The sequence below is a fragment of the Nothobranchius furzeri genome, chromosome 15 (genome assembly GCF_043380555.1).
Source record: "Nothobranchius furzeri strain GRZ-AD chromosome 15, NfurGRZ-RIMD1, whole genome shotgun sequence".
Lineage (NCBI taxonomy): Eukaryota > Metazoa > Chordata > Actinopteri > Cyprinodontiformes > Nothobranchiidae > Nothobranchius > Nothobranchius furzeri.
Window position 1 is genome coordinate 54677921 of NC_091755.1, and position 25091 is coordinate 54703011.

General features: G+C 45.5%; 1 protein-coding gene across 1 annotated transcript in view; it reads left to right on the forward strand.

Moving 5' to 3' along the window:
- Positions 1-11129: 11129 nt before the first annotated feature.
- LOC107391223 (XK-related protein 7) overlaps positions 11130-25091 on the forward strand; it is a 62652-nt gene continuing 48690 nt past the window's right edge. The window contains exon 1 of the mRNA XM_015968391.3: positions 11130-11949. Within this exon, the coding sequence (XP_015823877.3) occupies positions 11363-11949 (587 nt within the window). The 5' untranslated portion in view covers positions 11130-11362. The remainder of the gene's footprint in view (positions 11950-25091) is intronic.

Consider the following 25091-nt stretch of genomic DNA (forward strand, 5'->3'; position numbering starts at 1 on the left):
CAGCAGCAAGCAAATACAGTTTTTCTCAGTCGCTTTTGGTGCGTTTCTCAGATCAGAATTAAAATTCTCATAACTATTAGTTCAACCTCCACAAGTTAGTCATTTGTGGACATCATAGTAGCAATTTCTCCTCTCTCGAACAAACTGCAAATGATTTTGGACATGTATCAGTTGCTTTCATACATTTCTCTGCTGTTTTTGACATTTCCATTTGCTTATGTCATGTGTCAGTCAAAATTAATTATACTTATGGATGCTGAATAGTCATTCTCAGTAAAACTAACAGTCTTACTTTCATTACTTGAGTCATTACACACAAAATTGTTGAACTAGTTATCAAATGTTAAATGTTAGTCATCTGTCAAGCAAATTCTATACCTTTCTTTATCATTTTTTCCTGGAAATGTCTCCTAAATTGAACAATTGATCACAGGTGAATTTCAGCTGTCACTCATGAGGAGGTGAATCCTCAATTGGCAAGCATATATGAACAGAGCAGGAGCTAGTGTGTACCATTTCTACACTTCTGTGACACAAAATGGAAGGTCAGCATCGTGGAAGAGTGGTGAGGATGCGGGGAGGAAGGGGAAGGGGAAGAGGGAGAAGAGGCAGATATAGGCATATTCCTAATGAAATTAGGGCTACAATTGTGGACCATGTTGTCAATCACGGCCTCACCATGGAGGAGGCTGGTCGAAGGGTGCAACCCAACATTGGAAGAACTACTGTCAGTTCAATCATTCAAACCTTCCGTAGGGAAAACAGGTATGCATACAGTAATTTACTGTACTGTACTGTACCATCTCATACATATATCATGTTGCTGTACTGTATTTGTAATTTTACTGTAATTTTACGCTGCACCACATAGGATTGAAAGACAACCTCGCGGAGGTGGAAGAGGGCCCCTTTTTACCCCACAGCAAGAGGAAGCCATTTGTGCAATGGTCATTGCAAACAATGCAATAAAGTTGAGAGAAATACAAAGCGCTGTCATAGAGAATAGCACGGTATTTGGCAATATTGAATCAGTTTCAATTTCAACAATCGACAGAGTTCTCAAAAAAAATGAAATCCGCATGAAGCAATTGTATAAAGTGCCATTCGAACAAAACTGTGAAAGGGTGAAGGAGATCCGTCACCAGTATGTGCAGGTAAAGCAGGTCTTCTATCTTCAGCACTGCAAACTGCTTTACAGTACTTTGTAGTTTCATTCAGTACACTAGCAATTCTACAAAACATACTCTACAATGTGTTTTACCAAATGCATGCATTACTGTTTGTTACTGTACACAGGACAATTGTGAAATTGCATTTCTGTCTCTCTCTCAAGCGTGTACTGGAGCTGGAAGCCAGGGAACCACTGCACACATTCATATATGCTGATGAGGCAGGTTTCAATCTGGCCAAAGGCAGAAGGTGTGGAAGAAATCGCATTGGACAGAGAGCAACCACTGAAGTCACAGCCATGTGTGCAGCCCTCTCAGACAACGGCGTCCTCACCCATATCCCCCTTCTTGGTCCATACAATACCCAACATCTCCTGACATTTTTAGACACTCTTTACAGGGACCTAGTCCCTGAGAATGAGAGGGGTGGAGGCCAACTCGGCAAGTATGATGTTGTCTGGGATGACGTCCATTTTCACCACTCCCATCTGGTCAGAAAGTGGTTTGCAGCACATGAAAGAATGCTGGTTGAATATCTCCCTCCATATTCCCCATTCCTTAATCCAATAGAGGAGTTTTTCTCTGCCTGGAGGTGGAAAGTTTATGACCGGCATCCACATGAGCAAATGGCCCTGCTAGCAGCCATGGATGCAGCTTGTGATGACATCACAGCAGAGTCCTGCAGAGGATGGATTCGCCTCTCCAGGAGATACTTTCCTAGCTGCATTGCGAGGGATGACATCCGTAGTGATGTAGATGAAAATATGTGGCCAGACAGACAGGAACGTCTGGATGTGCCAGAATGATTTACTGTACCTGTATGTTACAGTACTGTGCAATACTGTATGTACTGTTACATGTACTGTATATTGTTCACATTTGTGCACAGCTCTACCAAAAGGGTGATTTTATGTTTACATGTATTCTACAGTAAACAAGTGACTGTAGCATATTTTTCTTTTGCACAATGCTGTAGAATTACAAACACTTCTATACAGTAAAAATGTAAAACATACATATTCAGTGTCTCAGTAAGGCCGGGGACACACTGGCCGCGGAAGCGCCGCGAAGCGCCGCGAAAATGGGACCGCCTTCATTCGGCGCCCTTGTTAAGCTATTCTATAGACCACATGGGCCGCCGAAGCGCCGCGAATCGCCTCGCGCCGGCGCGCGCCGGCGCTCCAGCCCGCGCCGTGCAGCGATCATTTCGGCGTTGGCTCTATTTTTTTCGCGAGCCACGGGTGAATCGCGTCAATTCTGGCAGGAAGTCAAACGTAGACGTAAGAGGCAGGCCGGTAAAGTTAACAAAATAAAGCATTTCAAAATAAAATTCCGCAATAGTCAAATGTGTTCGTAAACAGACACTGCAGAAAAACCACACGAACACGCACACACATACACACACATCGAACTTGTGTGCGTGTGTGACCACGTGAAGGGGGGAGTGGTTTTGGGTGTCTTTTCACCGGAGCAAACAGGACAGAGAGGCAGAAAGTCTGAGGCAAGCAGTTAGGATGGATGACTTTAAATTAATTATGGAAGTTGAGAAACACAAGGAGCTGCACGCCCCCCGAAAAACATGATTGTTTACGTACCCATGTCGGAAGAAACTGCTAAGATACAGCTGCAGAATTGGAGCGGGTTCCAAGAGATTCAACTGGCAGAAACAACTCATACCATAGGTTCACACACACGCGCGCGCGCGCGCGCGCACGCGCACGCGCACAAACACTCAAACGTAGGAAAAGAGCTGAGAAAAGGCAGAGAGGAAATGGAGGACACCAAGTGTTTAAAAGAAAAACTACAGCTGAGCCGAGGCGCGCCTCGACTGGGGCGCGTCTGATCTGAACTGAGAAGCGGCGAGCAGCGGCCGAATTTCGTGAGCGATTCCCGGCCGCGGAAGCGCCGCGGAAGCGCCGCGAAGCGCCGAGAAGCGAATCGCTCACGAAATTCGGCCGCTGCTCGCCGCTTCTCAGTTCAGATCAGACGCGCCCCAGTCGAGGCGCGCCTCGGCTCAGCTGTAGTTTTTCTTTTAAACACTTGGTGTCCTCCATTTCCTCTCTGCCTTTTCTCAGCTCTTTTCCTACGTTTGAGTGTTTGTGCGCGTGCGCGCGCGCGCGTGTGTGTGTGAACCTATGGTATGAGTTGTTTCTGCCAGTTGAATCTCTTGGAACCCGCTCCAATTCTGCAGCTGTATCCTAGCAGTTTCTTCCGACATGGGTACGTAAACAATCATGTTTTTCGGGGGTCGTGCAGCTCCTTGTGTTTCTCAACTTCCATAATTAATTTAAAGTCATCCATCCTAACTGCTTGCCTCAGACTTTCTGCCTCTCTGTCCTGTTTGCTCCGGTGAAAAGACACCCAAAACCACTCCCCCCTTCACGTGGTCACACACGCACACAAGTTCGATGTGTGTGTATGTGTGTGCGTGTTCGTGTGGTTTTTCTGCAGTGTCTGATTACGAACACATTTGACTATTGCGGAATTTTATTTTGAAATGCTTTATTTTGTTAACTTTACCGGCCTGCCTCTTATGTCTACGTTTGACTTCCTGCCAGAATTGACGCGATTCACCCGCGGCTCGCGAAAAAAATAGAGCCAACGCCGAAATGATCGCTGCACGGCGCGGGCTGGAGCGCCGGCGCGCGCCGGCGCGAGGCGATTCGCGGCGCTTCGGCGGCCCATGTGGTCTATAGAATAGCTTAACAAGGGCGCCGAATGAAGGCGGTCCCATTTTCGCGGCGCTTCGCGGCGCTTCCGCGGCCAGTGTGTCCCCGGCCTTACTCCCAAAACTCCCATAACATCTACAGTAACTTTACTGCACATTCCAAATGGCTGTACAAGTAGGGCATAGTGCTGTCTTGAGCATTTTCAGGTGTCACCAAATATTCTTGCAATGGAAAACACTGAAATTATAAACTGTCATGGTGAAAACATGACAAAGCCATTTGACTATCTTGTTCATAGAGATGGTGTCAAGACTTTTCATTTTGATGGCACTGACAGTTTCATTGACATGAATACTTGCTTTTGAGGAATGGATTATCAATTTTGAGCATGTGACTTGCTTTTGCAGGCTATCCACTAGGTTTTGCAGTTTGCACTAATTGTTTTGAGAAATGCACTAACTGCTGTGCAAATGTTAATAGTGTTCTGAGAAACGCACCAAAGCGACTGAGAAAAACTGTAACAGCAGGAGAACAATGAAGCAGGACTCGACTCAGTCAGTTATAGATAATTAATCACATATTTGATATGTCCATCCATCTATCCATTTTCTTTACCCACTTATCCATGAAGGGTCTTGGGGGGTGGTGCCTATCTCCAGCAGTCTCTGGGAAAACAGGCGGGGTACACCCTGGACAGATTACCAGTCCATCGCAGGACAACACAAAGACACACAGGACAAGCAACCAAGCATGCACACACACACATAAGAACAATTTAGAAAGACCAGTCAACATGCCAGTCATGTTTTGGTCTGCGGAAGGAAGCTGGAGTAACCAGAGGGAACCCTCACCCTCAGCAGTAACCACTGCACCACTGTGCAATCCCTTGATCTTTGTGATTTATAGAAAATAAAACTCTGACCGTGGATCATGCATATTTTGGAGCCATTGAGATGGTAACATGGTGAGTTTACAGGCTTGTAGACCCCCACACACCTGCTCTACCCACTGAGCCACACTCTGAGTCTGTTCAGAGAGCACAAAGTCATTTTCAAAGTGACTCTTTACCCTCAACCAGGGCTGCTAATCGGCTACAGTTTTTATCCTGTCTCTTATCTAAAGAGCTGAATAGAAAAGGAGCTACAGCATCAAAGTGGTCCTCTTCTAGTGATGAGGGAAATGAGTCTGGTTGGAGTGATTTATGTGGTTGAAGAGAAGCCTGTAGCTTATAGAGCGCTATCCACTCAGCGGTTTGACTCCCATCCTCCTGCCAGCTGGATAACACCTCACCTCCAAACCCGGAGCTGCTTCTCATTCTGACCAGAGTGACAAATGCTTCCTACTGAAGCAGGAAGAGCGGATTCACTAAAGTGTGCTCATTTTAATTTGTGTGGTTTTTTTCAGTCTATTTGGGTCCCACAAAGCGTTTCAGTTGAATTGGATGACTTGAAAACATTTAATTTTGTTTCCTATAATCACGCATCATGTTCCGGGTTATATTGTCTTTCTGGGTTTGCATCTGGCTCTTTCCTGTCCCCTCTGACCTTGGCTGACCGAGATGTTGTTAAGGACCAAATCGGTCACATGAGCTGCAAGGGTTCTGTATTTTATTCTGCTAAATGAGAACCCCAGCATGTCTGACGGTGAGTGTGCTGCTGGTGGTGGAAACATCAGTGCTATGGAGAAAACTCTAACTAGTACATGGGATAAACATAAACTAATAAGGTCTCACAAATCATTTGCTCTTTAAAACAGTGTTTTGTGATTTTTGCGATCCAAGCCTGATGTCCATGACCTTCATTTCAGAGGATCAGAGGTTTCTCTGAACCATGTCAGAGCTGAAGTCATGATGCACTTTGTGTTTTACTGCATTGAGCTGTTGCTGTGAACGATCTGGGAATCTCACATTTTAATTGCTAATTAGATATTTAAAACGTCTGAATGAAACATGATACACTAACTCATTGCTGCTGCTTACCCAGTGGAACAGGGATGAGATGTGAAGGATCCTCCGAGCTCATCATGCAGTCGCAGCAATCAGCCAAACCCTCCCGGTGACCATGTGACTGATGTGTGCATAGTCCGATAGTCTCAGATGAACTAACGGGACGTTATCTCTGCAGCAGGAAGCGGAGCTCAGCTCCGACGTGCAAACACAGCAGCCCATTATTTTATGGAGGGCAGCGAAGCGTGGAGCAATAACTCACCAAAGCTTTTTCTCACTGTTCAGAGTTTATGGAACCTTATCAATTAGCTTCGTTTTAGCCGTAAACAGAGCGTTAGCTTTGGGTCTTGTCAGGGCACTGCATCACTGCCTTGTTTAAATCCAACACACACATACTTTAAAAATCCTCTTACTAAAACTGGTTACTGGAATGACACCAGTTCAGATATCTTTCTGTTAGTACCTTTAAACCTTTAAAATATATGAAAACTTGTTCAGTCCGGCCTAATTTGCTTTGATTTTGTGCAACAACACCATTGTAACTTTGTTATTCCTGCTTCTCAAAGGCTTCGGTCATGTTTAAATGCATCAAGTGAGTCCAGACCCGTTGTAATGAAGCAGATTTCTGAAGGACGAAGTCATAGAAATAGACCCACGCTATCAGATACACCTGTTCAGCAGCTCATAAACACAAACATTTCAGACTGAAGAATTTATTCATCTGGACAACATGCTGAAGTTCAAGCCAAACATCCAATTAGAGAAGAGGGAACATTTAAAATACTTTCAGGCTAGCCTGCGTGCTTCAGAGCCAGCAGATCTACTGGGATTTAAACCCACAACCACTAGAACAATGTGAAAAAGATAAAATATCCAGTGAATTAAAGTTTGATTCAGAAGGTGTTTGAATAAACCCTGATCTATCTATTTGTGTCAAAAGAAAGAAAGTAGATTACTGGGTTTGGAAGACAATTTAAAGTACAGTGGGGCAAAAAAGTATTTAGTCAGCCACGGATTGTGCAAGTGCTCCCACTTAAAATGATGACAGAGGTCAGTAATTTTCATCATAGGTACACTTCACCTGTGAGAGACAGAATATGAAAAAAAATCCATGAATTCACATGGCAGGATTTTTAAAGAATTTATTTGTAAATCAGGGTGGAAAATAAGTATTTGGTCACTTTAAAGGAAAATCTCTGGCTCTCACAGACCTGTAACGTCTTCTTTAAGAAGCTTTTCTGTCCCCCACTCGTTACCTGTATTAATGGCACCTGTTTGAACTCATTATCTGTATAAAAGACACCTGTCCACAGCCTCAAACAGTCAGACTCCAAACTCCACTATGGCCAAGCCAAAGAGCTTTCGAAGGACACCAGGAAAAGAATTGTAGACCTGCACCAGACTGGGAAGAGTGAATCTACAATAGGCAAGCAGCTTGGTGTGAAAAAATCAACTGTGGGAGCAATTATCAGAAAATGGAAGACATACAAGACCACTGATAATCTCCCTCGATCCGGGGCTCCACGCAAGATCTCATCCCGTGGGGTCAAAATTATCATGAGAACGGTGAGCAAGAACCCCAGAACCACACGGGGGGACCTGGTGAATGACCTGCAGAGAGCTGGGACCACAGTAACAAAGGTCACCATCAGTAACACACTACAACGGCAGGGAATCAAATCCTGCAGTGCCAGACGTGTTCCGCTGCTGAAGCCAGTGCATGTCCAGGCCTGTCTGAAGTTTGCCAGAGAGCACATGGATGATACAGCAGAGGATTGGGAGAATGTCATGTGGTCAGATGAAACCAAAGTAGAACTTTTTGGTATAAACTCAACTCGTCGTGTTTGGAGGAAAAAGAATACTGAATTGCATCCCAAGAACACCATACCTACTGTGAAGCATGGGGGTGGGAACATCATGCTTTGGGGCTGTTTTTCTGCTAAGGGGACAGGACGACTGATCCGTGTTAAGGACAGAATGAATGGGGCCATGTATCGTGAGATTCTGAGCCAAAACCTCCTTCCATCAGTGAGAGCTTTGAAGATGAAACGTGGCTGGGTCTTCCAACACGACAATGATCCCAAACACACCGCCCGGGCAACAAAGGAGTGGCTCCGTAAGAAGCATTTGAAAGTCCTGGAGTGGCCTACCCACTCTCCAGACCTCAACCCCACAGAAAATCTGTGGAGGGAGTTGAAAGTCCGTGTTGCTCGGCGACAGCCCCAAAACATCACTGCTCTCGACAAGATCTGCATGGAGGAATGGGCCAAAATACCAGCTACTGTGTGTGCAAACCTGGTAAAGACCTATAGTAATCGTTTGACCTCTGTTATTGCCAACAAAGGTTATGTTACAAAGTATTGAGTTGAATTTTTGTTATTGACCAAATACTTATTTTCCACCCTGATTTACAAATAAATTCTTTAAAAATCCTGCCATGTGAATTCATGGATTTTTTTTTTCACATTCTGTCTCTCACAGTTGAAGTGTACCTATGATGAAAATTACTGACCTCTGTCATCATTTTAAGTGGGAGAACTTGCACAATCGGTGGCTGACTAAATACTTTTTTGCCCCACTGTAGCGTTATTTCATATGGGGAGGACATCCGGGTTTAGTTTAGAGTCGGAGTCTGTGAAGATCTCCAGTCTGTCCAGACTCAGGCCTTTTCCCAGATCTTTCAGATCTCAGAAGCACTTGTATGGGAAAAAATAATTATTTGGGTTTATGTTGTCTGTAATGAAAAATGAATCACTGGGTAAAAGTGTTGGTAAAGTGCATGAACATAGTAGGAAGAGACACGTTTGTGCTGTTTCTAATCTTCTTCTGACACTTTAAAGCAGGTGAACCCAAACATGTCTATTTGCTGCTCAAGACAGCCAAACAGTTAGACTTCTGTGTGTTTTCTTTTTGAATGATGTTTGCTGAAAGCTCAATGATCCACTCTGGTTCATTTAGACAGACCCAGCAGTGTTGCTGCTGAAGCCCTCAGACAGGATGAAGCAGGCATCCTGGGATCTGACTGATCAGATGTTTGTGGTTTTACGAACATTCTTGCAACGAGGTGTCAGGACTGTCCAAGGACACAGCATGAAGCTCATTCTGTTGTTTCCTAATTAAAGCTTCATCACTGAAACTGATTTTATGCAACACTGATGCCTGATGGAAGGAGACATGCAGAGAGAATCTAAAACACTTTAAATAATCTTCTACTGAATGAATCACACAACTACTGCTGTGTCAAACACTTTTCTGATTTGTTTTTTTTTTAAATAAATGTCCTCTTTCTAAGACCTTTCCCACAAGATGACTGACCATATACAATAAACCTGCTGATGTCCTCACATGCAGGGTCTAATGAGGGAAACCGTGTGAGAAGAGTTGTTCAGAAACCATAAAAACAACTCCTAGTGACGTTTCTTTCTACAGCAGGAATACAAGATGGTTTATATTTCATCTAACATCATTTTAGTGAATGACATCCGTTCATAACTGACATACATCACGCAAGATGAGGATTCCTGTAAAGTCTCTGACACAAGTCAGTGACTCGATGAACTCAATTGGAAAGTTTACTTTATGAAGTGCCTTGAGATGACTCTTGTCATGACTTGGTTCTATACAAATAAACTGAATTTAATTGAAAGATAAGGCTTTGAGACAAACACATCAAGAGGAGGCAGTTGAGGTGGCTCAAGCATCTGATTAGGATGCCTCCAGGACGCCACCCTGGTGAGGTTTTCTGTCATGGTCTGCGTCTGCGTCTCCCTCATGTGTCTCCTGGTGTTCTCCATTCCCCCTAGGATCCCCTTATGTGTCTCCTTTTGTTCCTCATGAGTCCCCTTGTCTGCAGCCCCTCCAGGTTCTCCCCCCTCGGTATCCCCCCAGGTCCTGTGCTCCCGTTGGTCTCCCCTAGTCACCCCTCTGTAGTCTTTCTATAGGTTCAGCTTTTCATTTAAATAGTCTCGTTTCAGTGTGTTTCTTTCTCCACTGGTTTTTTAGTTCTCCCCAGGTCATTAGTTGTTTATCTTAATCTTCTTGTCTTTAGGTTTTGTTTTTACTCTTAGGTCATGTTATTTCCCCCTCCTCAGCCCACTTTCCCCTCACTGATTAGTTAATGGATTTCATTAGGTTTCTCTCTCCATGCACCTGCAGCTCATCTCCCACTCAATCCTGCCCCAGTGTATTTAACCCTGTCTGCGTTTCAGTGTGTTGTTGGTTCATTTTTGCATGTCAGTGTTGTTTTGTTCCCCCCCCTTTAGGTCTCTAGGTTTTTTGGCCTTGCCCTACTAGGTTTTCTTTGGCTCTGCCCCATTTGGTATTTTTGGCTTCGTACCATGCTTCGTTTTGTGTTGGATTTGCATCTTAATAAAGATGTTGCATTTTACATCCTCTCCTGCTCAGTGTCGTTCTGGGTACCTGCGGGTCCTACTCCTCCACCTCTCAACATGAAATTTTCAGGGAACATTCATCCGAGAGGACACCTAAAGGGAAACCTAGGACACATTGGGGGGACTATGCCTCTCTGCTGGCCAGGGAAGGCCTTGGGATTCCGCCAGAGAAGCTGGCCCAAGTAGCTGGAGAGAGGGAAGTCTGGGCATCTCTGGCTGTTGCCTCCTTGACCCGACCCCAGATAAGCAGAAGTCAGAGATGGGTGGACAAACCCAAGGTCATGTCAATATTTTAATGTATTATATTTCTGGATTTGTCTTTAATTCTCCTCTCTAAAACTGTTTAATTTTGTTATTATTTGCTTATAATTAAACAAAAATGCAATTATGAAACTGTGATTTTAAAATTCAGTAATATTCATAACATTTAAATGACAGCAATGATGCTGTAAACACAGCAGCTTTGTGACAAACCCACCATGGACTCCAGAAATACATGAAAACTGAAATGAATTTGAAAATAAAATATCATCTGATCATTTTAATGCTATATTTTTCTGGAGATCTCCCATCCACAGCTGCCCCTGCAGGCAAGAAGAACGCTGGGAGGAAAAACTGAGTTAACTTTTGACCTCTGTGGGCAGCAGACTGCGGTTTTACTGAGAGGCTCTTCCGTTTGTCTGATGGGAATCAGGAGGAACCCGCATCTTCCTCCTAAAAGCAACTTCTCAGAAGACTTCCACGTGTCTCTGTCCGCCTGGCAGATGGGAGACATTTACTGGCGGAAGGAGGATTTATGGAAAAGGATTTATGATGAAAAGATGAGAGTGTGCAGAGACAGCGTGCCTGATTGATGGGACAGACAACACTTACGGGTTTAATAACAGTGTCGTCATCGGTGCTGCTGCCGCAGAGAGCGGGGAACAAACCTGCAGAAGATTTACTGATCAGAGGAGCAAGCCGACCCCCGCGGGTCGGATGGATCTGTCTAGAGTAGTAAAAACATCAGCTGGTGTCACGGTGTTAACAGCGTTCTTAGTCATAATTCCTCTCCGTTAATTGGCTGATGATTAGGTTAGTTATGATGTAATCTTTCTCACTCCCTCTGACTCGCGCGCAGCCAGCCCCCTCCCTCTCTCTTTCCTGCTTCTCCACCTCTTTCCCTGTCTTTCTCCCATCCTAACCAACATGGCCGCTAAGTCGGATGGAGCAGCGGTGTCTGTGGAAGATGACAACACCCCCAGGAGCCTGTCGGAGCCGGGGAAACCCGCCACCCGGTCCCAGTGCACGGCCGCCGGCGGGAAGCCCTACACCCTGCTGGACTGCTGCTGGGTGCTCTGCGCCCTGCTCGTCTTTTTCTCCGACGGCGCGACCGACCTGTGGCTGGCCGCCCACTACTACCTAAAGGGCGACCACTGGTGGTTCGGCTTGACGCTTGTGTTCGTAGTGGTGCCCTCAGCTGTGGTCCAGGTGTTGAGTTTCAGGTGGTTCGTGTATGACTATTCTGATCTGAGCAGCGGTGATGGGTCAGCCGGCGGCAGCGGGAGCTGCGCGGCAGCGGCAGGTGCGGCAAGCGGCGCAGCCACAGCGAGCGACAGCACTTTCAGCACCAAGGACAGCGCGGCGGGGAACGCCGCCAACGCTACCCTGGTGTACACGTCCCCTGGTCAGCCAACAACAGCCGCGAGAGCCGCCTCCCCTCGGAGGTGCTGCACCATCTGCATGTGGGTCTTTCAGACCGTGCTTCACGTCCTGCAGCTGGGGCAGGTCTGGAGGTAAGACTGTATGTCTTTGCATGTGTATGAGTGTGCTGGCTCCTGCAGAGTGTACACGAGACGCACATGTAGCACTGCATTCCAGCTGGATCCTGATTCTGAGGCAGCCTGTGAGTGATGTGTGCGTGTGATCCACGCGGTCCTCCATTTGTACACGTGCACATGTAGATTTCTTTGAGACTGATTTGGTGAGAGTAATGTGGACATCTCTCTCCTTTGTGTCGGTGTTTTATTCCGAACCTGGACCTGTCGTTTATTTGTCTGACACTGGTATGTTCTGGCCCACGAGTGTACAGGGGCATCGATGCTCTGTCACACAGCTGCTCCTCTCCTATTGGTGTAGTAGTTTTAGAGGCATTGGTTTACCCCCATGTTGGAAAAAAGTGGATACCATTTGAAAACGAAACCGTTCAGTCAGGGAGAACCTTGCAGTTCCAACCTGTCACCTTCTTCAGACTGACTTAAACAAGTTTCACACTGGGAGGACTGAAATTCACGTGCTATCAGGTTTTTACTTTAAATATTCAGGCTGAAATCTGGTGTTTTTCTACATTTTTGTTGTTGTTTTTATCAGGAATAGAAAATACATCCCCTGGATTGTTGTTGCTGGTTTTGAGTTTGGAGGAAGGTCACCAGCAGTCCAGAAGGGACTTAATGCCAAAGCTGCTTCAGTATGTGTTCAGGTGAAAAAAAAATCAATCAAATTAAAAACCTCAGCGACCCTTGGCTTTAATATAAACCAACAGAAGATGGGAATACATTTTTTTCACAAAAAAGAAAAGGCTGTGAGATGATAAAAGAGTATCTGACAATTTTTTTATATTCTGGAAGGTTCGCTCCTCATTTGTGAAAAATTATTTTCAAGCATATTTTTATTTCCTGATTACAACTGAATAAAGCAAACACTGTCCTTGGCCAGGACTCCCCTAAAAAAGAGGTTTTTAATCTCAATGGGACTTTCCAGTTAAATAAAGATTAAATAAAAAAAACACATGCAACAGCAGAGGTCAAGCTGAGCTCTGGAAAGATAATGCAACAGTTTCAAAACATCTGAATTCCCGACCATGGACTCTGAAGATGTAGAGAGTAATTTTCAAAAACAAACAATAAAATCAATATGAATTATCGTCAGGCAAGAAAAAAGTGCACAATTATCTAAAACAAAAATAACTAGGGGTGGAAGGATCATGCTTAGGGGTTTGAGGCGTATTTAGCTAGTCAGGGAGCAATTTATGCATTATAATAAAAACAACAAGTCTAGGACCTTTTATTGTTTGTAAATTTGGTTTATTAGCAGAATAGATCAAACACATTTCAGATGTGAAAGGTTTTTTGTGTTTAAGGACACACTTTTGATTTAGATAGGTTATGTCATTATTCAAACAATGTTTTAGGTTTTAACACTGGAGCAAGGCAGCTTAAAATAATAAATAACATCAGAGATCGAGGCAATCTATGAAGTCATTTAGCTGCTTTTATCACCTAAACCATCAAGTAAAAGACCAATAAAACACCTAGTTAAACAACCAGTCACAGGCTAGTATGTCTGATCTAGTCTATCTCCAACCCAACTATCATTAAGTATGAAATAAGTAAAGAGATTAAAGTGAATATATTAAAATTCCCCCACAGTAACACTCTCCTGCTGCTGTGAAGGGATTTATTTGACTTTAATTAAAGCTGAATCCATGTTTTCCCGGTGAGGATGTCTTAACTGGAGGTCGTCAAAATCCTTCAATTGTTTGGATTTGAATTATGAAACAAAGAGGGAAATTTTTCTATAAAGAAGCATTTATGTGAGCTGTATGAGTCTTTAAGAAAACAGTTCAAACTCAGAAAAGTCAAAACATTTAACAAGTTATTTGAAAGTCCAACCAAGTGCAATAGGTTCTAAAAAAGTGAAGTTTATCTCATATTTGTGTCAATCTGAGGTATAATATAACACTTGATTCTCAAAGAGATAAACACACTGTGCGTAAAATTTTCTTTTATAAAACAATGTCCTTATTAAATGTTAAATTTGAACATAAATAACAAAAACATATACTTTTATGTCCCAAACTCAACATGTAGATGTGAAACAAACAAACTTGTGTTGTTGTCGTGTAAAACCTGTTGGTGCTGAGAGTATCAGAGAGCAAAGGTCTGATGAGTGAGACTTCTGCTGAAACGTCATTAAAGCAAGGCTCACAGGGATGCAGCAGAATGACTGAAGCCAGGAGAAAACAGGAGTTAAGGATCTGTGTTACGTCCCCTTCTGCCAAGTGGGAATCATATAATCACAGGCAGAGTCAGTGATGAAGAGCGTTAATGAGTCCCAGTACGGAGCTGAAAGCAGAGTGAGCTGGGCTTGAGGTGGAGCCGCTGCTGGGAGCCATAAACGGGCTCTGACACTTACACTTTTACATGTCAGGAGTCTTTCAGAATCCAATCTGAATATTTTACATGGCATGTATTTATTTTCATGAATTGACTGTGGGTGCATTTATTGTACTGGCTGCAGACACAAACACAGCAGAATATTAGGCTGAAACAGATGTGTGATGCTGTGTCAAATAGATGGAAGATCTCCAGGTTTTTGGATTTATCCTCATTTTCCTGCTCAGCTGCACACTGGTTTGTGCAGCAGAACTGCTGGTGTAATAAAACACACACTTTCTTTGTTTGGGTGGATGCATTTACAAAAATGTCTTTCTAATGGACAAAAGTTCATAGGACAAATCTGTGGTGGTCTTCTGTGCATGAAAATGTTAATCGTGTGATTTCTATCTTGAGAGGCGCTATATAAATGATCGTCTTCTTTTTCTGAAACAAATCATCTAAAAGCATGCCCACTAGAGGGCGCCAATAAAGGGATTCAAATGGAGGGGCTGACCAGTTTTGTTTTTGACCTTTTGACATCATTTTTGATTATTGTAGAGATGGAGATTAATTTGCTGACCTAAACAGGAAGTGAATGTGAAGCTGTTATCTGCTCTTGAAGCCTTCAGACACCAGAATATTCATCTTACGCGACGCAGAATGCTGCAGGAAATAGACAGAGCCCATTAGCGTAGCAGCATGAAAACAGGTCCATGTTTTGAATCAAGATCAACTCTCATTCTCCAGAAGGAGGCAACTAACTTTCACTTTTACCACTTGTGTTTAAAACTCTGCTGAAAAGCAGATCTCTTTATCTTCACACTGCAGAATGGCATTGTGGGAATTGTAGGAAATCTTAATTTCAAGTTTAAGCAGAATTAGGAGTAACAGCGTTGCGTTTAAGTATAACGGCATTACTAACTGAGTTTTTACGTAAAGAAGTAATCTAATAATTGCTTTTCTCATCGTTGCGATGCTGTTGTCGTTACTGGGCATATAAGTGGCGCGTTACTCCGTTACTATGATGTGGCTGAATGAAGTGCAGCGGCTGTCAGACACATCAGTGACGTGTCGGTCGCGTGCGAAGCAGCTGCTGGAGTGAGTGACACCGGCTGTACCCGCACCCGTCATCCCACCCCGAGGCGGTGTTACAAACGGCACAAAATGAGCACAGCGCCAAACACATCAGGATTGTAATGGAGACCAGGGGTTCCATTCATTATGATTTATGTTTCTGATTGAGTTACAGACAAAAGGTTTTGTTATTGAAGTTATTTATTTTTTGTTGGACATTTAAAACAGATTCTTTAGAAGCGGAGGGACTGGCCACCCTTCCTGTGTAAAAAGGAAATGTTTGTTAAAAGTCAATTTGTGTTTACGTTAATCTCAAGTTTCACTCACCTTTCTGGTATTGTCTCCTCAGCAGGGCGGGGCAGCAAAGGGAAGTTTGTGTCCCAGGTGCTGCTTTTAAGCTGCTGGAGCATACCACTTAAATAAGGAGGTGTGATTCTTGGAGGAGTTATGTGAAACCTAGTTTCTGTTTGATTGAACTTGGATTTATTTAGTATGATTTGTATTTATGTAAATGTTTGGTACCATTTATTATTTTGGTGGTTGGGTTCTGTAAATATTATTTAGTTATTATTTCTTTGATTACCCCTCTTCTTGGTTTCTTCCAATCAGTCACTTAGTTATAAAAGGCAGTGAGTGTTGGTGTTAGAAACGTTGGTGTTGGTGACAAACATGTTGCAATAAAGCCACCTCAACCTGATTTATTTGTTTGCCTCTCCTTCAAACCACGTGCCGCCGCCGGTCAAAACTGACAAGGATGTTTGTTTGCAGATCGCCACCCTCGCCACCACGAGTGTGTGCGGTGGTGCACACACACTCATCCATCCCTAATCACTATAGAAGCAGGGAGGACAACATGCCTGGGACAACTGTTACATTAACACGCTGGTTAGGAAGGTTAGGAGATGAGTGAAAGCAATAAAGACACGAGGACCAAAACTGGGACTCAATGCCTCCCTGCTTGACACTCAGCGTTAAGGGTTGGATGGGGGGGGGGGGTTAAACCACCAACGGGTTCCCGAGTGTGGCTGTGTCTGCAGCTCACCGCTCCCCCAGGGGATGGGTCAAGTGTGAAAAACAAATTTCGCACACACATCAGTGTGTGTGACAACTGATGGGACTTTGACTTTGACCAGCTACAGCAAGCCGTTTTAACAATTAATCAACAATCTGACCTCTCTGTAATAACTATTTTAAATAACCATAACTTATTTTAAATTGTATTCTTATTTGTCAAAATTGCAAATGAAGACATCAACAGCTATGTTGTTACCATAGATTTATAATTAAATATATCCATAATAACTGCACTAGTAGGAATTAAGTTTGAGATATCTCTTTTTAACATTTATTAGGCAGACTGGATACATATTCCAGATATCTATACTTCTATTGTTCCAAGTACAAATTAATATTCCAGATATCCATGAGAACCTGGAATGCATGGGCCACCTGTCCAGGGTGTACCCCACCTGGAGATAGACACCAGCCCAACCGCGACCCCGCTTGGTCGATGTTCATTCACAAATGCAGTGACTCTATAATTGTTGTTCTTACTCTTCATCTAGATGTCATGCTCTGTCATTCAGAGACAGCCTGTGTGTTTCTGGGGTAATGCGGGAACAAAAATGACCTAAAAATCCTTTTCTTCCTGTTGTCTATGATCGTCCGCATGTTTAAATGAATCAAATGTACTTTGGGTTAGCGTTAAAACTTATATTAGTGTTTTCAGCTCCAATTTGGTCAAACTGTTCCCACCAATTGATGCCAAAAGATTTTAATTGGTGCTCAGTCTGAGTTCAGTAACTTACAGGATGCTTTAGATTGGCTGGAGTTAGAAAGAAATTTGTACAATATTTGTTGTCAAAGAACATTTCCTGCCACTTTTTTTTACAGAATCATTTTGTCTCTGGTTGTCCGATAAGGTGTGTGTTCTTGGATAGTAGACTGTTGGTGCCCAGGATTAAAGGATATTTTTCCGTTTGCCCCTAAGGGATGATTCTGCAGCATCCTCTCTGGCCTGCACAACTCAGACCTGAATTATGCAAGTTTGACAGAATTACTGAGCCATAGACAGACAGCATCAAGCTGTGGCACAAAATATAATTGGTAGGTCTAGAAATCAGACAGGATCTAAGGAGAGCGGAAACCAGGAACCAGGTGACTAACGCCCAGAACACACCAGCTGCGAAGCGCCGCAAAGTGGTTCGCCCACAAAATTCGTGCGCTGTCCGCTCCTCCTCTGTTCATATCAGGCAAGAATCTTCAACGAGTGCTTCTGCTAATGCCTACTGTTTTCCAAACCCCACCCCTGTGCCCTTGCTGTGTGTGTGTGTGTGTGTGTGTATGTTTGTCGTCGTCGTCGTCGTCGTCTTCCTCCGCTTATCCGGGTCCGGGTCGCGGGGGCAGCATCCCAACTAGGGAGCTCCAGGCCGTCCTCTCCCCGGCCTTGTCCACCAGCTCCTCCGGCAGGACCCCAAGGCGTTCCCGGACCAGATTGGAGATGTAACTTCTCCAACGTGTCCTGGGTCGACCCGGGGGCCTTCTGCCGGCAGGACATGCCCGAAACACCTCCCCGGGGAGGCGTCCAGGAGGCATCCTGACCAGATGCCCAAACCACCTCAACTGGCTCCTTTCGATCCGGAGGAGCAGCGGTTCTACTCCGAGTCCCTCCCGAATGTCCGAGCTCCTCACCCTATCTCTAAGGCTGAGCCCGGCCACCCTACGGAGGAAACTCATTTCGGCCGCTTGTATCCGCGATCTCGTTCTTTCGGTCATTACCCAAAGCTCATGACCATAGGTGAGGATTGGGACGTAGATCGACCGGTAAATCGAGAGCCTGGCTTTCTGGCTCAGCTCCCTCTTCCCCACGACAGATCGGCTCAGCGTCCGCATCACTGCAGACGCCGAACCAATCCGCCTGTCGATCTCCCGATCCCTCCTACCCTCACTCGTGAACAAGACCCCGAGATACTTAAACTCCTCCACTTGAGGTAGGACCTCCCCCCCGACCCGGAGGTGGCAAGCCACCCTTTTCCGGTCGAGAACCATGGTCTCAGATTTGGAGGTGCTGATCCTCATCCCAGCCGCTTCACATTCGGCCGCGAACCTACCCAGCAAGAGCTGAAGGTCAGAGCTGGATGAAGCTAGGAGGACCACATCATCCGCAAAAAGCAGAGACGAGATTCTCCTGCCACCAAACTCGACACACTCCACACCACGGCTGCGTCTAGAAATTCTGTCCATAAAAGTGATGAACAGAACCGGTGACAAAGGGCAGCCCTGGCGGAGTCCAACCCTCACTGGGAACAGGTCCGACTTACTACCGGCTATGCGGACCAAACTCACGCTCCTCTGGTAAAGGGACTGAATGGCCCTTAACAGAAAGCCACCCACCCCATACTCCTGGAGCGTCCCCCACAGGGTGCCCCTGGGGACACGGTCATAAGCCTTCTCCAAATCCACAAAGCACATGTGGATTGGTTGGGCAAACTCCCATGCCCCCTCCATCACCCTTGCAAGGGTATAGAGCTGGTCCACAGTTCCACGGCCAGGACGAAAACCACATTGCTCCTCCTCTATCTGAGATTCAACTATCGATCGGACCCTCCTCTCCAGTACCTTGGCGTAGACCTTTCCAGGGAGGCTGAGGAGTGTGATCCCCCTATAGTTGGAACACACCCTCAGGTCACCCTTCTTAAAGATGGGGACCACCACCCCGGTCTGCCACTCCCTAGGAACTGCCCCCGATGACCACGCAATGTTGTAGAGACGTGTCAACCATGACAGCCCTACAACATCCATAGCCTTGAGATACCCAGGACGAACCTCATCCGCCCCCGGGGCTCCGCCGCTGTGTAGTTGTTTGACTACCTCAGCAACTTCTGCCCCCGAGATCGGACAGTCCATCCCCAGGCCTCCCAGCTCTGGTTCCTCCTCGGAATGCGCATTGGTGGGATTGAGGAGCTCCTCAAAGTATTCCTTCCACCGTCCGACTATAGCCTCAGTTGACGTCAGCAGCTCCCCATCCCCACTGTAAACAGTGTGAGCGAGTTGCTGCCTTCCTCTCCTGAGGCGCCGGACAGTTTGCCAGAACCTCTTTGGAGCCGATCGATAGTCTTTCTCCATGGCCTCACCAAACTCCTCCCACGCCCGAGATTTTGCCTCGGCAACTGCCACTGCTGCACCCCGCTTGGCTATCCGGTACCTGTCTGCTGCCTCCGGAGACCCACAGACCAGCCACGCCCTGTAGGCCTCCTTCTTCAGCCTGACGGCTCCCCGAACCTCTGGTGTCCACCAGCGGGTACGGGGGTTGCCACCACGACTGGCACCGGCCACCTTACGACCACAGCTAGCAACAGCCGCCTCGACAATCGCAGAGTGGAACAAGGCCCACTCGGACTCAATGTCCCCCACTGCTCTCGGGACGTGGTCAAAGCTCTGCCGGAGGTGGGAGTTGAAGACCGTCTTGACAGGTTCTTCTGCCAGGCGTTCCCAGCAGACCCTCACTATGCGTTTGGGTCTGCCAGGTCTACGCGGCATGTTCCCTTGCCATCTGATCCAACTCACCACCAGGTGGTGATCAGTTGACAGCTCCGCCCCTCTCTTCACTCGGGTGTCCAAAACATACGGCCGCAGGTCAGATGATACGACTACAAAATCTATCATCGACCTGTGACCTAGGCTGCCCTGGTACCAAGTGTACCGGTGGGCATCCTTATGTTCGAACATGGTGTTCGTTATGGCCAAACTGCGGCTTGCACAGAAGTCCAATAACAAAACACCGCTTGAGTTCTGATCAGGTGGGCCGTTCCTCCCAATCACACCCCTCCAGGTCAAGCTGTCATTGCCCACGTGAGCATTGAAGTCCCCCAGCAGGACAATGGAGTCCCCTGATGGAGCACTATCTAGCACTCGTCCCAGGGACTCCAAAAAGGGTGGGTACTCTGAACTGATATTTGGCCCATAAGCACAAACAACAGTCAGGACCCGTTCCCCGACCCGAAGGCGCAAGGAAGCTACCCTCTTGTCCCCCGGGGTAAACCCCAACACACAGGCAGAGAGTCTCGGGGCTAACAAAAAGCCAACCCCAGCCCTCCGCCTCTCACCCGGAGCAACTCCAGCAAAGTAGAGTGTCCAACCCCTCTCCAGGTCTCGGGTTCCAGAGCCAATGCAATGTGTCGAGGTGAGTCCGACTATATCTAGCCGGTACCGCTCAACCTCTGCCACAAGCTCCGGCTCCTTCCCCGCCAGCGAGGTGACGTTCCATGTCCCAAAAACTAGTTTTCCTGTCCGGGGATTGGACCGCCAAGGCTCCCGCCTTGGTCTGCCACCCGATTCACATTGCACCGGACCCTTCATGTTCCTCCTGCGGGTGGTGGGTCCACAGTTGGACGAGCCCATGTATCCGGTTCGGGCTGGGCCCGGCCGGGCCCCATGGGCGAAAGCCCGGCCACCAGGCGCTCGCTCACGGGCCCCAACCCCAGGCCTGGCTCCAGGGTGGGACCCCGGTAACCCTCCGGGCCGGGTACTCCGACTCTTCGTTTTCACCGCCATGAAAGATCCTTCGAACCGTTCTTTGTCTCACCCTTCACCTAAGACCAATTTGTCATGGGAGACCCTACCAGGGGCACTAAGTGCCCCAGACAACATAGCTCCTAGGATCATTAGGGCACTCAAACTCCTCCACCACGATAAGGTGACGGTTCAAGGAGGAGTGTGTATGTTTGTTCATTTTCATCTCTCCAGTCTGTTTAGATACACAAAAATGATGAGGTGGTGCTCACTCCTCACCCCTGCCACGTGGACCTCAAGGGATAAACCATCAATCCTGCTCAATGGTCAACTTTCCTGGCGGGGTCACCCATGAAGACAGTGGGAAGGTTAAATAAGGAAATCTAAAGTTTTCCCCAAAACACATTTGAGTTCTCTGCTTTCAAAATTTGCTCTAGACCTTCTGGGGCTTTTGGACTCCAACTCTGCTTCTGGCCATTACTAAGACAGTGGCTGTACTTGGCTTCGCCAAGTTCGCCACTCTTTCACTCTTTCACTCTTTCTGGATCCAAGCCAAGCTCCTCTAACAAGCTCTAACAAGCTCCTAACCTCCACTTCTACTTTCCCACTGACCTGTGAAGATAACATCTATCAATTTCTGCAGATTAAACTCTTATCCAGGAAGCCTGGACAGGGATCCTGTTCCTCTTGCAGACAAAAATCATTTTTTGGGTACTAGGCATAATTTAAAATGCAGACTAGATAAGAAAGAAATCACTTCTTTACAACTGTAGAGATTAAACTCCCTGCTAGCTACACAGAGTGACTGGGCGTTAGTAACTACAGACCAAAGGAGGGGGATCAGATCTCAAACTCCCTGGATGGGAAGAAGCAGAGCATAAACAACCAACCATGCCCGATTCAGATGTTTGCAGCCACTGGGCAGACCAGCTTGGATTTGAAGCTGAGACAGGAAAATACAAGCATGAAGTCAAAAACTAGGAGTGTTCTTCATGAGGAAATAACAATATAACCTGGTCAAAAGTGTCAAAATGGGGATATTACACGATATAAGACAGTTGTCTTTGCAGCAATCAGCTAATTTACCCACTCATGTTTTGATAGGAGACTGAAACTTCTTTTGTTAGTTGCTCACTTATATTCATGTACGTGTGTGTGAGCCATTGCGTGCATGTGTGTGTGTGTGTGTGTGTGTGTGTGTGTGTGTGTGTGTGCACAGCACAAGAGGAACTTGTGTGTATTTTCAAACATTTGTCTTAAAGTCTCCATGTCTGTGTCAGGAGGCTAAAGTAACATAAGCTAATGCAGAATTTTGCAAACATATTGATTGTGAATAAATATGAGCCTGGAGGGAAGTTTTGATTATCCTTAGTTGTCTGTCTTCCTGACTCTAGCTCAGACTGAGGCTGATGTTCAGTATGTGTGCCTGTTTGTTGGTCTGTCACACTGTGCTGAATAATTCACTACAGCTCTTGAGAAATCTGTCAATCAGATTTCCAGCTCCTGTGTACGTGTTTGTAAAACAATATATCATTTTCTGCCAGATGCCTGCCATTCATTCTCTGTGCAGCTTTTACTTTCACCCTATAATCAGTGATGGGGTAGGGCAGGGGATGTTGCTGCAGAAAATTGATGGATGGAGTCATTTAAACTGTGGAAAGTGTGAACCAAACAAGTCACAAGCCCTTTCCCATCCTCAAGATCACTTTCTGTGTTTTTGTGCTGCATAGAGAACAGCACATGCAGTCTGAGCATGCTCAGTAAGTGCATTATGTCATGCATGCTCTGGGACCTCCAGAGTGACCCTCTGGTCTGGGTCTACCACACTCCTTTAACACAGGAGCAAGGCAGCTTTAGAATAATAGGAAAACATCACCGAACAATCTGATCAAGTGAATTTAACTGGTTTTATCATGTACAGCATCAAGTAAAGGACCAATAAGACACATACTAAAACAACCACACTGTAAAAAATGCAACTTGCAGAATGCAGTGCTACATAAATATATGGATCAATCGTTTTATTGAACCTTTAATATCCAATTGACACTGGAAATTGGTAATTTGGATATGGAACCAACACCTACCAATAATCTGACACAGAAGCAAAAATATAGTTTATAAAAGTCTATTTATTAATATATTTCTACAACTAGTGATTATACAGAATTACTGTAGATTAACAATTATTCCAGGTAAAATCAGCAAAGACAATAACCAAACTTTTATGAAAAATGATCTAATATGTCATTAAAAGTCTAATAAATGCCTTAGGAATGAATGGGATTTCTGGAATAATAAGAATAATCTGGTTGAATTTAGTGGTGTTATCAAACTAACCATAACCCATCCAACGCCAGTGTGCAGAATTATGATACCCGTGGGATGAGAGTTATTGGGAGATTCGGTCGGCAAGCAAAGCCGTCTCAACAGGGCAAGTGGATGGACTTCTGAAGTATCAAATGATAAATGACCCACACTTGTATAGCGTCTCTCAGAGTAAGGACTCCAAAGCGCTTTACACTACAGTGTATCATTCATCCATTCACACACTCATTCACACACTGATGTTGATGAGCTACGATGTAGCCACAGCTGCCCTGGGGCACACTGACAGAGGCAAGGCTGCCGAGCACAGGCGTCACCAGTCCCTCCGACCACCACCAGCAGGCAAGGTGGGTTAAGTGTCTTGCCCAAGGACACAACAACAGAATTCTCTGTCCGGAGCCGGGATCGAACCTGCAACCTTCTGATTACTGGACAACCCGCTCAACCTGTTGAGCTACTGCTGCTCAAAAGGTCGTAGGTCGTAGGTCCCCTTGAATACGCACGGCTGGTCCGTGAGATACACTCTGGTCATCTGCAGGTGCACGATGGAGTTCTTAGCGGCTGATGGAGTTGCAAGTTAAAACAAATAATAGTTGTTTTGAAAAGCAACTTGATGAGAAGGTGTTTGATCTGCTGAAGCTATAAGGATGCTGTTTGCCTCTTTCAATTGGAAGTGGAGGGAGGTGCAAAGAAAAAAGATGGAGAGGTGCAGGTGGTGTTCTTGCTGCTCACTTATTTCCTCCTCTCACATTCCTCCACATGTTTCTAGCAGAACACTCTTCTGTGCTGCTCGTGCTGCACAATTCTTTTCTGCTGGAATAGAAACCTTTGCTACCAGCCCCCTGGCTGCACCCATCGCTCCGCTTCATCTTGCAATCACGTGTCGTTGCTCCTCTCTCCTTCTCTTTCCCCTCTCGTTTTTCTATCATGTTGTAAAAGATCAGATCTCGTGTCATTTAGACCATTTACCTCCATCTGTAATCTGGCCAGTTTCAGCTGCAACACAGTTATGAGCTTGTAAGGAATTTGTGTTTGCTCAGGTTTTTCAGGTGGTGAGTGTGTGTGTTGCTTAGCAACAAACTTTAATTATGGCCTACCAATCCATTCTCTGTAGCAAGGTTTCTTTTTGTTCCAGTTGGCTCTTGACAGACGTAATCACAAACACTTTCTTAACTTAGATTTTCATAATTCTGTTGTGCACTTTGTGCATTTTACATTTTTAAGTATATTTAGTATACCTCTCTACAGACTTGGGCCCGGGTGCCCTTGCCTGAGCAAAGACGGAGTTTGGACAAAATCTATCTTTACTGCTGGAATCTGCAAAAATGACCTCTTTTCACATTTCTGCCTGGTTGTCTTTTTCATTGCATGAATGGAACCTGTCCCACGTTTTTGGACAGCGAGTGCTGGAATAATCAGCGCTACTTCAGCCAAATGTTTAAAATCAGGGGACATTTCTCCAGATGAAATAACCAGAGGTTGGCAAAAGTCTAAATAAAAGGGTTTCCAGATCTGGAAGCGCTAAATTGCGCTCTTGTGCGCTGTTCTACCACAGACGCACTCCGACCTCCTCTTCAGCGTTCTGTCAACAGCGAGATGCAGAGAATGTACAAGTGTGAGAAAATGCTCAGATGCTCTGAATCCCGTTGGATTATTTACCCTCCACATTGTTCTCTGTGCGTAACTTTTAAAAAGTCTGCGCACCTGCCTTTACTCATGGGCAAATAAAGAAATAACTACCAGTCAAGCAGAACATATTTTTAAACTATTTTAATGAACTTTAATTTGTCAAGACATTGTTTATAAATAATTAAACATTTTAAATGACAGTTTTTGTTACAGTAGGCCTACTTTAAATCATATAATGT